The 15,094-nt window shown below is 37.8% G+C and overlaps 1 protein-coding gene across 1 annotated transcript in view; it reads left to right on the forward strand.

The window, feature by feature from the left end:
* MAP3K1 (mitogen-activated protein kinase kinase kinase 1) overlaps nt 1–15,094 on the forward strand; it is a 98,588-nt gene that overhangs the window by 73,414 nt on the left and 10,080 nt on the right. The window contains exons 13-21 of the mRNA XM_065406682.1: nt 1,246–1,367; nt 3,153–3,234; nt 3,362–3,542; nt 4,934–5,224; nt 5,708–5,829; nt 8,875–8,966; nt 9,263–9,452; nt 9,814–11,074; nt 12,688–12,840. Of these exons, the coding sequence (XP_065262754.1) occupies nt 1,246–1,367; nt 3,153–3,234; nt 3,362–3,542; nt 4,934–5,224; nt 5,708–5,829; nt 8,875–8,966; nt 9,263–9,452; nt 9,814–11,074; nt 12,688–12,840 (2,494 nt within the window). The remainder of the gene's footprint in view (nt 1–1,245; nt 1,368–3,152; nt 3,235–3,361; nt 3,543–4,933; nt 5,225–5,707; nt 5,830–8,874; nt 8,967–9,262; nt 9,453–9,813; nt 11,075–12,687; nt 12,841–15,094) is intronic.

The following is a 15,094-nucleotide window of genomic DNA, read 5'->3' on the forward strand; positions in this document are numbered from 1 at the left end:
ACAGCTATGACCACACTGAAATTTGTATTTTTAGGATACTGTAGAATTGAACATTTTCACTGTAAATTTACTGATGTGGATTTTTCAGATCTGCAAAAAATCTCAATTATTTAAAAACTTTTTAGAAAATAAAAGTGATTGTGTAAGGCACAATGAATGCACAAATAAAACATAAATATATACAGTTCTACAGTCATAACTTAATTCACTGTTGCCAGACAAACGTAGGTTGTTTTTTTCAAGTCATGTAGGTGTATACAATGGCATAACTGGTAAGATGTCTTTTAATCACCTTTGTCCGGCTTGTCCTTGTCCGTCCCTCCACGAACGCAAGCCGACATCACACCGTTCCATTTTGTTGCAAGCACGTTCTTTCCATTTCTGTCTTTTAATGATTATAATTAAAATATATCTTTGTGCCCATTTGCAAAAATGTGTTATGATGGGTAAATTTCAGCTATTTTATTATACGTTGTCAGTGTAATTTAAATACAGTCATAAATTCTCTGTAGTCTCAGATTATTAGTTTGAAATTAAGGTAATTGTTTAATGGTAGAAAACAAAATGAAAGTACATCTAAAATTTAGCTGATTAAAATTTGGTGTTTTGATCTGAATAAAATAGTTCTGATTAGTATATTGTTGCATACGAGAATGCTATAAATATTTACACCTGCTTGCAGCAAAAATATAGAGCAGCTATATTTATTTTACATTTGCTTTTTGAATTTTACACATGTTCATCAAATAGTATTCAAGACCTGCTGTGATGGTCTAAAGAGCAACTTTTGAACAAATGTCTTGAGTTGTGGATGAAGTGTAACAAAGAAGAAATATGTTTTGTTTCAATGTATAAGTTACTAATAATTCCTTAATCATTCCAATCATAAATATTGAGTAAACAGCAAAGTAGATTTCTTTAGGACAAGATTTTCAAAATTGTGTCTTTCCCTAAAGTTATACTCCTAAGTCATTTTTAAGCTGTGTGGCCTGATTTTCCTGAGTGCCGAACGCCATGCAGATCCCATTGATTGCAACAGAAGCTGCTGAGTGCTCAGCACTTCTGAAAATCACGCCACTCACTGAGGCTCCTAACTCTTGGTCTTAACTGTTTTAAATGTGATATGCTGGTTATAGAGTATTATGACAACTAGCATTGATCATTAATCAATATTTGACTTAATACCTACATTAGCTTCTGATCTGTGCAATTTTTCATATTGCTAATGTCTGGGTTTTTTTATAGTATGAAGGATGAAGAAGAACAGATGTGCCCCATTTGTTTGTTAGGCATGCTGGATGAAGAGAGCCTGACTGTGTGTGAAGATGGCTGCAGGAATAAGTTACATCATCACTGCATGTCAATTTGTATGTCATTGTTTTATTTACATTATATTACTGGTGACTTTAAATACATAAACAAACTGTAGTATAGCATGATACCCATTCTTTGAAATGCAAGTTAATGAAACAAGCTTTATATTAAAAGTGTACAGACCTGAAAGATGAATGTGAAGCTCTATATTTCATTGTGTTGCTTGTGGAGAACTTACTGAAACTCTATCAACTAGTGGATATTAATGTGGAATATCGTGATTAATGTAAATGAACAATGTTGCCTTAGGAGAAGCAGCACAAATAAAGTGTGGTTAAAATTTATAGTGTAGTTGTAGCCGTATTGGTCCTGGGATATTAGAGAGACAAGATGGGTGAGATAATATCTTTTATTGGACCAACTTCTGTTGGTGAAAGAGACAAGCTTTTAATCTTAGAGTACTTTTTCAGGTCTGGGAATGGTACTCAGTGTCACAGCTAAATACACGGTGGAACAAATTTGTTAAGCATAAAGAGTTAACATGTTGCAAGAGACCATTTAAGGTGAAGTGGGCAGCTAATACCTCTACAGTTGTAGGACAAAGGAGACTTAGTGGGTTACAGATTGTTATAATGAGCCATAAATCCAGTGTCTTTGTTGAGTCCATGATTTCAAGTTAGGAATTTTAGTTCCCAGGCTTGTCTTTTGAAGGAGCTTCCTTTGAGGACGAGGATCGAGAGGTCAGATACGGGGTGATGGTTTTGTGAAAAGTTTTTGACCATGACTGATAGGGTGTTTTTGTCTTTTATCACTTTTCTGTGCGAGTTCATTTAGGAGCATGGTGATTGTCTGGTTTCACCCACATATAGTGATGGTCGGAGCATGTAGTGCACAGGATGAGGTAACCGTGTGTTGTGATAAGCATATGTAGGTGTATTGGGGGTTGGGTAACTGCTCATCGGAGCAGGGGAGATATGGCTGCAGGTTTTGCATCTGTTATTTCTTTTTCTTTTCTTTTTTGGAGATATCCCATCTCCTAGAACTGGAAGGGACCTTGACAGGTCATCGAGTCCAGCCCCCTACTTTCACTAGCAGGGCCAAGTACTGATTTTGCCCCAGATCCCTAAGTGGCCCCCTCAAGGATTGAACTCACAACCCTGGGTTTAGCAGGCCAATGCTCAAACCACTGAGCTATCCCTCCCCCCTATGGCTGGATCAGGTATTGTTGAGTTGATGTGTTCTGGTATGTGGGGAGCTTGCTTCTGATTATGACTTCGGCAAGGTTGGAGGGTTGTTTGCAGGCAGAAGTTGGGGCTCCGGTAAGATTTCCTTCAGGATGTGATCCTCATGAGTATGGGTTGTAATTGTCTAATGATACACTGTCTAGGTTTATGGCTTATTACAACAATCTGTAAGCCACTTAACACCACTGCAGTCATAGGACAAATGAGTGTTAACTGCTCACTTCATCTTGAATGGTCTTTTGCAACATACATTAACTCCTTATGCTTAACAATCTGTTCCACCTTATATTTAGCTGTGACACTGAGTACCATTCCCAGACCTGAGGAAGAGCTCTGTGTAAGCTTGAAAGCTTGTCTCTTTCACCAACAGAAGTTGGTCCAATATGCCTCGATTGTCTTGTAAACCATACAATATGCTGTAGACAGTTGAATTCAGAACTACATTTACCTTATCAGGAAAAGGATATATTCTAATTTAAAGTAAAATTTACTATTTAATTTGTTGATTTTTATAACCATACATTTGTTTTTACATTCCCGTAAGTCTATAATATGCTTTAGGCATCATGTTATTTTGTGATTACTGCATTTCAGGGGCAGAAGAATGTAGAAGAAACAGAGAGCCACTTATATGCCCTCTTTGTAGATCTAAGTGGAGATCTCATGATTTCTATAGGTAAGTATTCAGTTTTCTGTACAGATTGAATCTCACATTTTTGGATCTGTAGTAAAAGTATAGAGCTTTAAAGTGTGTAAATGTTTAATTTTTTCATCCATATTAAATATTTATTGTTTATTTGTAGTCATGAATTGCCAAGCCCTGTGGATTCTCCTTCAGTTCTCCGAGTGGTTCAACAGCAAAATCAGCAGCAGCCTACAGGTGGATCGCAAAGGAGAACACAAGATAGTAATTTTAACCTTACTCATTATGGGGTTCAGCAGATCCCTTCCACCTATAAAGATTTAGCTGAGCCATGGATTCAGGTAACGGTTTAACTTACGAAGTGAATTTCAAATTAAAACAATTTGTCATTTTGAGGTGGGATTTTCCCTGGTGGTTTTTTTTTTTTTTTTTTTTTTTTAAGGTAAGGTCATCCCAGTAGCTGCCTGTGCAAAACCACTTGTGCCAGGTCTTGTTTCTTCCTCCAAAGAAGCCACTGTCATTGTGCATATGGGCCAGCAAGCAGATGCTTTGGAAATTTATTACCCCCTTTTGATTTTAATGCAAGCTCAACAGCGGAGCTTTGTTCTCCCTGTTCCAAATTCTTTCAAAGCTCCATTTTGTTATGCGCCTCCTGCTTGCTCATTTTTAAAATATAATATGAGAAATCACCTGATAATAGCTACAAGCATCCATACAGCAAAAAGTGTGTTCCTGCATAATTCTGTTGAGTCTGCCTGAAAGAATACCACAGAGTATTGTGTTCAAGTTACTAAGTAGGCTACCCAAGAATATTAAGAAAAGTATGACAGAGGTCTTATGCTCATGCAATGAAAACAGTATGAAAAAGATGAAAAAATTCTGAAGTGAACTCATTTATAAATTAGAAATATATGGGTGTTTGGAGTTCCTGACACAATCTAAAGCACATTATGGTACTCCACAAATTATTCTGAACCACATCGTCTTCATAGTTGGTTGACTGTGTTTTTAAAAAAAAAAAAAAAAAAAAAAAAAAAAAATCCGGAAACTTTTTCCACCCCCAAACTTGTTTTTTCCTTTGGGATTTTTCAGGTTGGAGAATATCACAACCCTCTTCAGTGAAAAAGAGTTGGTGTTTTTGGTCCTAATTCCTAGTGGACAGGTGTCACATCACAAACATAATTAGCACTAATAGACACTCTTGTTGGTAGCCATAACTGAGATGCCAAGTACTGAATGCCATGGAAGATGAACTACTCTCTTACCTCTAAAGAGGGGACTAGCTGAACATGGATGAGGCACTTTAGGAAGGCTGTGTGTGGAAACTACCAGTGTCCCCCCTGTCTGTACCTATTCTGTGTATAGAGGGTCTTTGTCAGCAGAACTACCAATCTGACTTTTCATGCGGAAAGGATTTTCCCACTGAATACAGGAATTGGCTTCAGAATTATAATGAATTTTAAAAAAATGTAATGGAGGAAGATAATTATTTTCAAAAATATAGCTAAGTCTTTGAAGGATCTATGCATTACTATTCATAGTATTTCATTTTATATGACAGGCTGCATATTTAAAACTGATATTGCTGGTATATTTTCTGTCATAAAAGATTAAGACAAGATTTTCCCTTTAAACCTTTTTTGACATTTCCTGAAATACTGTACTTAAATACTTAAGCTTGAAATGTTATGTTTTGCAACCAAGTCAAATGGAATATGTTTACTTTTATTAGGTATTTGGAATGGAGTTAGTTGGCTGCTTGTTTTCTCGAAACTGGAATATACGGGAGATGGCACTTAGACGTCTTTCCCATGATGTTAGTGGTGCTCTATTACTGGCTAATGGTGAAAGCACTGGAAATTCTGGAAGCAGCAATGGAAACAACACAAGTGCTGGAGCTCTGGGAGCAGCTAGTGGATCATCTCAGACCGGTATCTCAGGAGATGTTGTAGTGGAATCCTGCTGCAGTGTGCTGTCCATGGTCTGTGCTGACCCTGTCTACAAAGTGTATGTTGCTGCTTTAGTAAGTAGTTGTTTACTTACCATATTTTGACATTTTTGTGAAGTAGCTTGGAGACTGATTTTTAGAACTAATAAGCACACTCAGCTCCCAGAAAAGTCAGTGGGAATTGTGAGTGCTCATCACAGCTGAAAGTCAGACCCTATTTAGCTCTTAAGCATTGTCTGAGAAGGGAATAGATGAGATCTTCAGCAGATGTAAATTGGCATGGCTTCACTGACTTCACCAGCTGAGGATCTGGCCAAATATATTCAGATGCCTGGTACAGTGAGCTAGAGTGTTGATCGTACTTACAATGTTCATACAACCAGATTTCAGATTGAGTAATTCTAACACTAAGTATATACGATAGTAAGGTATTAACCCTTTGTCACACTAATAAGCACTCTGTTTCATGTGCGTTATATAAACCTATTTATAAACGTTTTTATAATAAGCTGAAGTGTAGTTGACCTGACTTCATATTTCTTTTTTTCCCTTTCTTAGAAAACATTAAGAGCCATGCTGGTTTATACTCCTTGTCATAGTTTGGCAGAAAGGACAAAACTACAGCGACTTCTCAAGCCAGTTGTAGAGACTATATTAGTTAAATGTGCAGATGCCAACAGGTATGGTGGTTGGTTCAATAGGTCTTCAAGTTTTCTATAATCTTTTAAAACTACATTCAGAACTTTTATTTCATGTAGAACCAGAGAGTATGCAGACTCATGGTGGCTATAGATTAAGAGGCGTGGATCACAAGTAGGGCTATAAATATATGTTGTATAGGTCCTGGAAGTCTTTGGAGAAATTATTTTGTAGTATTCAAATTACCGTGACACAGTTCTAGGTGTGTTTTGGAGGCACCTCATAATATTTTTTCAGTATGTGCAATACTTAGCGAATGCAGCGTTCTTTTTATTGACTTTATGGGGCCTATCTTTTCTTTCTCAACAAATGTTGACTTGAAATTTTGGGTGTATGTTCTCACCATCCTTCTTTATACTCTTGGTTATCTTGTATTGCCCTGACCTAGTGCTTGGTATTCCCATTGAGTCTCTTTTATTAGTCTGGTTCTTAATATTCCTCTAGTATTATTCCTCTCTGTTTACTCCTCTGTAGTACTATGTACCATTCTTTCAGGACTCAGTATTGTAATAATTCTAGATTGTGGCCTCTGGAGCATGGACTGTTTTATCTGTTTGTACAGTGGATAGTAAAGTTGGGAACTGATTCTTGCTGTAATACAAAATAACTAGGGCTGTCAAGCGATTAAAAAAATTAATTACGATAATAGCATGATTAAAAATTAAATGCACGATTAATCGCACTGTTAATAATAGAATACCATTTATTTATATATTTTTGGATGTTTTCTACATTTTCAAATATATTGATTTCAGTTACAACACAGAATACAAAGTGTACAGTGCTCACTTTATATTTATTTTTGATTACAAATATTTGTACTGTAAAAAAAAGAAAGAAATAGTATTTTCAGTTCACCTAATATAAGTACTGTAATGCAATCTCTTTATCATGAAAGTTGAACTTAGAAATGTCAAATTATGTATCAAAAAAATTTTGAATTCAAAAATAGAACAATGTAAAACTTTAGAGCCTTCAAGTCCACTCAGTCCTACTTCAGCCAATTGCTCAGACAAACAAGTTTGGTTACATTTGCAAGAGATAATGCTGCCCGCTTCTTGTTTACAATGTCACCTGAAAGTGAGAACAGGCGTAGGCATGGCACTGTTGTAACCAGCGTCGCAAGATATTTATGTGCCAGATGTGCTAAATATTCTCATGTCCCTTCATGCTTCAACCACCATTCCAGAGGATATACGTCCATGCTGATGACAGGTTCTGCTCGAAAACAATCCAAAGCAGAGTGGACCGATGCATGTTCATTTTCATCATCTGAGTCAGATGCCACCAGCAGAAGGCTGGTTTTCTTTTTTGGTGGTTCGGGTTCTGTAGTTTCCGCATCTGAGTGTTGCTCTTTTAAGACTTCTGAAAGCATGCTCCACTCCTCGTCCCTCTCAGATTTTGGACGGCACTTCAGATTCTTAAATCTTGGGTTGAGTGCTGTAGCTATTGTTAGAAATTTCATATTGATACCTTCTTTGCATTTTGTCAAATCTGCAGTGACAGTACAGTGTTCGTAAAACAAACAACATGTGCTGGGTCATCATCCGAGACTGCTATAACATGAAATATATGGCAGAATATGGGTAAAACAGAGCAGGGGACATACAGTTCTCCCCCAAGGAGTTAGGTCACAGATTTAATTAACGCACTATTTTTTTAACAAACAAACATCAGCATGGAAGCATGTCCTCCGGTATGGTGGCTGAACCATGAAGAGGCATACGAATGTTTAGCATATCTGGCTCGTAAATATCTTGCAACGCAGGCTACGAAAGTGCCATGCGAACACCTGTTCTCACTTTCAGGTGACATTGTAAATAAGAAGCGGGCAGCAGTATCTCCTGTGGATGTAAACAAACTTGTTTGTCTGAGCAATTGGCTGAACAAGAAGTAGGACCGAATGAACATGTAGGGTCTGAAGTTTTACATTGTTTTGTTTTTGAGTGCAGTTATGTGACAAAAATCTACATTTGTAAGTTACACTTTCACGATCAAGATTGCACTACAGTACTTGTATGAGGTGAATTGAAAAATACTGTTTCTTTTGATTACACATATTTGCACTGTAAAAATTATCAAAAATAATATAAAGTGAGCGCTGTACACTTTGTATTCTGTGTTGTAATAGAAATCAATATATTTGAAAATGTAGAAAAACATCCCAAATATTTAATAAATTTCAATTGGTATTCTATTGATTAATTTTTTTAACCACAGTTAATTTTTTTGAGTTAACTGCGATTAATCGACGGCCCTAAAAATAACACATACTGATATAATGGTTCAGGCTCAATTCTCCACCTTTGTATATACTAGAAAGTAAAAGTTCCATAATGACCTCTCAAGGTCCCTTCCAGTCCTATGATTCTATAATATCAAGCCATAGGTATTTAAACACACACAGACACAGACACAGACACGGCCATTGTGACAAAACACCATACATATCTGCTTCATTATGTTATTAGTATATAGCACTTATAATTGCATATTAATAGAGATCTCTTTTGGAATGGTAATCTTTTATTGGTCCAGTTACAAAGTAAGTGTTGATCTGAAAAATGTAAAGGAATGACATCAGGTGAAATAAGCATTCATTTACTTTTTTTTTTTTAAACAGAGTAGTGTTGTATTCCAAGATTTGGCCACTCATGTAGGTGGGCGAGGTTGTATCATCAGATTGTTTTTTCTATACTAAAAGGATTCTCTCCAGAAGACATAAAAATTCAGAAACTGTTAGATTTTAATGATGTAGGCAAGAGAATGGGTGGTATTAGATTTTTACAGTAGATTTTTAGGCAGTGCATGATTCTAGGTGAACAATGCCAAAACATTTTTAAGATATAAAGGGAGAAAATGATGTGAAATCAGTCAGAATAATTTGTTCATCATAACTCATTAATGAAGAAAATCAAACAATCTCCAGTCTATTGATATATCAATTCCAGAAATGTTAATGGTGAAAATGTTGTTAATTAAAAATATAAGATGTGGGATTTACTTTTGGTTTTCATTTCCCATAGCCGCACAAGCCAACTTTCAGTTTCAACGCTGTTGGAGATGTGTAAAGGCCAAGCAGGAGAGTTGGCAGTTGGTAGAGAAATACTTAAATCTGGTAAAACCGCTTTATTATACATACGCAATTATCGTCACGTTTTGTCTGTAAGCAAATATCATGAATCATTTTAACTATATTGAAGAACGTATCAAAAGTCAGTATTGTAAAAACTGTGTTGCTTTGAGAATTTTCTACTTTTTATTCAATTTTCTGACAAAAAAGTTCTGTTTCTATGTACTTTATAACCATGCTGTCTTTACCTTTCAATAAGCTAGGATTTGATCTATCAGAATTTCATAGACTCTTGGTTGGGCATAGGTTTAACTCTGATCTTATAAACTATTTTTTCATAGGGTCCATTGGTATTGGTGGTGTTGATTACATCTTAAATTGTATTCTTGGAACCCAGACTGAATCGAACAACTGGCAAGCCCTACTTGGACGTCTTTGTCTTATAGACAGACTTTTATTGGAATTTCCTGGTGAATTTTATCCTCACATTGTCAGTGGGGATGTTTTACAGGCTGACACCGTAGTAGACAGGTATTTCTTAACTATTTCATTTCTTCTTTTCTGTAACTGAATTGTTGGCCAGGTCTTCAAAAATGGCTGCCTAAGTTATCCGAGGCAAAGGGTTGACTTTTGGATGCACAATTTAGACAGCTAGTTGCCAGCTTTGAAAATTTGCCTTTCCTACTGAAAACATATACTTAAACACTCATACGATAATTAATATATTAGCTGTCAATGTACTGATCTATTGTTGATATGTATTGTGTAGATTGCTTCTAGAATAGTAATTAGTACATATGAGCTTTAACAGTATTATTTATATTTTATAATATATATAAAAATACGTGCACACACACACATATATAATATTTATTTATTTATTTATTTTTAGGTATAAGAAGCTGCTGTCCCTCTTGAATTTTGCCTTGCAGTCAATTGATAATTCCCACTCAATGGTGGGTAAATTGTCCCGGAGGGTATTTTTGAGTGCTGCAAGAATGGTTGCAAGAGTACCCCATGTGTTCGTAAAACTATTAGAAATGTTGAGTGTGACAAGCTCAACTCATTACACAAGGATGCGTCGACGATTGTTGGCAATAGCAGATGAAATGGAGATTGCAGAAGCCATCCAGCTAGGCATGGAAGAGGTGCATTCTGTGGAATGCAGATGTGATGACTTTATGCAGCTATCTGCCCCAGATAACTCTCCAGAAACAACACAAAGTAATACTCCTAACAATACTGTCCAGTTATCAGGGAAAAGTGGAAGAGGATTGGGTGATAAAAAATTGAGTGCCGGTCCAGAGGACATTTCTGAGACACTGGCTGGCATTTCTTTAGGACTTCCTGTTTCATCAGTAACCACTGAGCAACCAAAGCCAGCCATTCAAACAAAAGGCAGACCCCATAGTCAGTGTTTGAACTTTTCTCCCTCATCCAGTCATTCCCAGTCATTATTCCCAATACTGCCCTCTCCGTCAACCCCGTCTGTACCAGTTGGCCCTGTAACAGATATGTCTAAAGTCAGACCTCAGGGATTCATTCCCTGCAAAATACCTTCAACTTCTCCTCAAACACAACGGAAACTTTCTCTACACATTGAAAGAAACTGTTCTGAAAATAAAGAACAAGAGAAACTTTCCCCAGTTTTTACCCAGGCCAGAGCTATGCCATCCAGTCATATACACAGGCCAAAGCCATCTCGACCTACTCCAGGTGAAGCCTCAAAAACCAATATGACACTTGATCTGAATGATATTTTACAGTGTGACAGCAGTAGCAGTTGTAGTAATGCAGTTATACCAAGTGAAGAGACCGTGTTCACACCAGTAGAGGAGAAGAGTAGTCAACTGGATGTCAATGCAGAGCTCAATTCCAGTATTGAGGACTTACTTGAGGCCTCTATGCCTACAAGCGATGGCACGGTTACATTCAAGTCGGAAGTTGCAGTTCTTTCTCCTGAACGGGTGGAAAACGATGACACTTACAAAGATGATGTAAATCATAATCAAAAATGCAAGGAAAAGATGGAAGCCGAAGAAGAGGAGGCTTTAGCTATTGCCATGGCAATGTCAGCGTCTCAAGATGCCCTACCAATAGTTCCCCAACTACAGGTTGAAAATGGGGAAGATATCATAATTATTCAGCAGGATGTGAGTATACTGTGGTTGGGTGGGGTTTTTGGGGGGAGGAGGGGGGTTGTTTTTTAGTTCTGTAATAAGGCCATGTTTCAGTTCACTGCCATTATTTAATGAACATGTAGTGTGTTCTCAACAGTGCACAGACATAAGGAGGACACAGTTCCTAGGAATTCGAATCAAATACAGATACAGACAAGCAGCTGCCAGTGTGAGTTTGAAGTACTGATAGAATCTTGTGGAGGTCATTGTTGAAATGTTTTGATAATATTTTTTGGAGGAAAGACACAATCTGCTGCACCAAGGAGATTTCCAGGCATGAGGTGACAGAAGAAAGTTTGAAGACAAGAATGGGAGAAGGGTACAAAGCAATTAGAGGAGAACAAAGGGAAAGAAAGGTGGAGTAAGCAGAAGTGAGAACTTGGATTTAAGGAGGAACAGAGTTGTGCCAGGTGTTTGACAATGAGGTTGAACTTGATGCAGAAGTTGAGGGGGGGAACTCAGTGACACAAGCAGGCAGCAGGAGTGAAAAAGAATTTTAACAGCAGTATATGTGGGGAGAGGAGCTAGGTGAGATATACGGAGGCCAGAATAGAGAAGAATACATTCATTACTCAAGCAATAGATAAGAGCTTTAGAAACAGGAATGGAGGGGAAAAGCATATTTTTATAGATCTTTTAGAGGAAGAGCTGATGTGATTTGATGAGAGCCTATTTATGGAAGGGAAAAGAGGCGTTTTACACAGTTTGGAAGCCATAGTGGAAAGGATAGTTGAATTGTTGGGGGGGAACAAACGGGTTGGGGGGTTGTGAGGAAAAGAATACACACTTCAGTTTTTGCCATGTTGAATGGGAGTTGGTGACACATCCAATATAAGATGTCAGAAATACAAAATGAGCAGAGGTTAGGGTAGAGAGGTAGATTTAGGTCTCATCAAGTTAATTGAAACTTTGAGAGCAGATGAGGTCAAATAGAGATAAAATATAGACGGAAAGATCACTTCCACTTTCTGTGCCCCTGTTTTCCCTCCTACTCTGTCTTGTATGTTTAGATTGTAAGGTCTTTGGGGCAGGGACTCTTACTATGTGTTGCTATGGCACCTAGCATAATGGCATCCAATCTCAAATGGGGCTTCTAAGTGCTATATAATAATAATGAGGGAAGAGTAGTGTATGAATTTGAGTATTTCAGGCCCTTTCTCTCAGCTTGTGTCTAAATTTTAAGATGCATTTTATTAAACACAGAATTGGTTTGAAAACAAATTAACATTTAAAAATAGATAGTTTAATTTACTTTTCAAAAAGACACTTACTGGAAGTGGGTTCTTGCAATTTGTAGTGTTATAGTCAGCTGCCATCTCTGTATAAGCTGACTAGTTTTCTGAATACTTAAGAATATGTTTTATAGTTGAGAGATTCTATTTCTAAACAAGGGCCATTCCCATGTTTGGCATTAGTAATCCCATGCTGTCTGGTTTAGTGATCTCAAGCTTAAGGGTGATTTAGGAAAATGCATTGATTGACAGAGGATCAGACTGTTGTCCCTAATTAACTTTAAAAGTCGTAGTTTTCATATAGGCACTTAAAGATTTTAGCTAGTTAATCTTAATTCTTAATTCAATTTGCAGACACCGGAAACACTGCCTGGACATACCAAAGCAAAACACCATTACAGAGAAGATGCGGAATGGCTCAAAGGTCAGCAAATAGGCCTTGGAGCATTTTCATCCTGTTATCAAGCTCAAGATGTAGGAACTGGGACATTAATGGCGGTGAAACAGGTATATGCTCTACTTCAGTGAGTATTTTCTAGAAGTTTAATGACTGAATAAACAGAGGGAAAGAAATTTAATAAAGTATTTACTTGGAGCAGTTTGTAATAATGTTTGCCCTTCACAACGTTTGCAGATCCACAGTGCCCTGTATTCTGAGTCATTGCTTGCTCTTTCTGATGCTTTGTTCTAGAATCCTGAAAATTAAAAGTTGCCCAGTTCTCCAAATCGTCCCTATCTTCAGGTGTGATCACAGAACCCACCCCTTTCTCTGTATGGTGTGAGTGTTATATTTACATGGGTTCTTCCTCACCTAAAAGAAAAAGTAATAGTTTGAATTTATATAGCTCTTTTCTTCTGTAGATCTTTAAATACTTTTGTGCCTCAACCAAGTTCACTCAGCAAGTCAGTGACAGAATTGAGAATGAAACCCAGATCTCGACTCCCGGTCCAGGCCGTATTCACTGGATAGTTGTTAGTATAATTGTTGAACTATTCTTTCTCTAGCGGTTAGGATTTTGCCCACAAAGGACTCGTATGCTATGGAGAAGATGATGTTGTTTAAGAGGTGATTCTTATACCCCACAGTTATCTGGGTTGGACCAGCATCCTCAATATGGAAAATGCTTGGATGACAGTCTGTATGAGAGAGGCGCCACAAATGCAAGAGCTCCTTTATAGAGAAGGATTTAGGAGCTGCTAGACCTCAGCAGAGATCTTCTGCTTAAGGTGTTTCAGGTCTGCGAGACTTTAAAGTTTGGGTGTCGGGCTTGATATGAAGGTGGCTAAGTGGTGTTTAGTGGTCTGTGATATACGGAAGGTCAGACAAGATGATCTGGTCATCCCTTTTGGCCATAAACTCTGACTCTTAAGTTCTGAGATCAGTCAGAGAATAATCTAAGACATACAGGTTCAAGGACTTTCAGGTCTTCAGATCCAGTGTCCTCTGATCTCTCTCTTCTGAGTGGATGTCAGGTTTGTGAGGGGCTCTAAATCCTTCAACTCCTCTTAGAGAACAAAGAGGAAGCGACGGCATAGGGAGATTTCCTTGCAAGATACTGTCCTTTCAAATCTAGTAAGGATTGAGAACCGAGGATCAATTTCAGTCATGTCCCAACACATGTGGCCTACTCTGATTCCAGAGTGTCCTAGGGTAATAGGGCCTCTCCATGGATCTGAAATAGCAGGTTACCTTTGCTGCAGTAGTCAGGACCTAAATACCAGTCTTCAGAGCCTTAGGCCTTCCCTCTTCCTACTTCTTCAGAGATTAAAAAGATGTTTCTGGAATTGGAGAAAGAGGAGGAGGAGGAGATGGGGGGATTTCATACCCTCCCTTCCAGAGTTGTGGATTCAAGGAGCAGTCACATATGTCCTCAAGAGTTTACTCCTTTGAAAGGGTTCTAAGACTCCTGCATTGTTGATCTGCAGACACAATATATTTAAACAGTTACTGGTAAGTAACCTTTCATTACTCAGAATCCATTCAGGAAGTCCTTCCTGGTTTTCTCATCTTGTTTCCCTTCTCCCCCCACTCAGGTTTATGTAGGTGTTTCTCTTGATTTATATCTTTAAAGAACCCGCTTTCTAAATCTAGACCACTTCCAGATTCTATCAAAACCAAATGATTCACTCTGACTCTTGCACTTTTCCTGACACAGTCAGTAGTACTAATACTGAAAATGTGAATAGTCTCCTGCAAGGCACATTGCAAACATTAATTAATCCTTACAATAAACTGATGTGGAAAGATGGTTTTTACGTGTACCATTTCACAGAGGAGGAGAGACTAACAAAGAGTTTAAGCCTAATCTGCAGAGATGACTTCAATTGGAGCTGAAGTGCTCAGCACTTCTGAAACCCATGTCACAAGTGACGTGCACAAGGTCACACAGTTAGTGACAGAGCCAAGGCTAAAACCCATCTCTCCCAATATCCTAGTCCAGTGGTCAACCAAATAGACTACAATGCCTCTTTTTTATAAAGATACTTAATTTGCTGTGGACTCTGCAGTGCTTCACTTTGTAGCATTTACATTCTGAGACTCCGGAGTCCAGCAAGCACTTTAGAGCAGTTAATTGTTGAGACACTCTATGTCCAACAACCACAGCTCCAAGCATTGTACTTGAAATTATGTTTTATGTTCCCAATTGCTTATAGATTCCCCTCTCTTTTTGCCTCGGCATTGGCTCACAAAGTTAGAAAGCATCAACACAGAGGATGAGCAGAATATGATATAGGAAGATTGGATGACCTTAAGGACTGG

This window comes from Emys orbicularis, chromosome 6, assembly GCF_028017835.1.
Source record: "Emys orbicularis isolate rEmyOrb1 chromosome 6, rEmyOrb1.hap1, whole genome shotgun sequence".
NCBI lineage: Eukaryota > Metazoa > Chordata > Testudines > Emydidae > Emys > Emys orbicularis.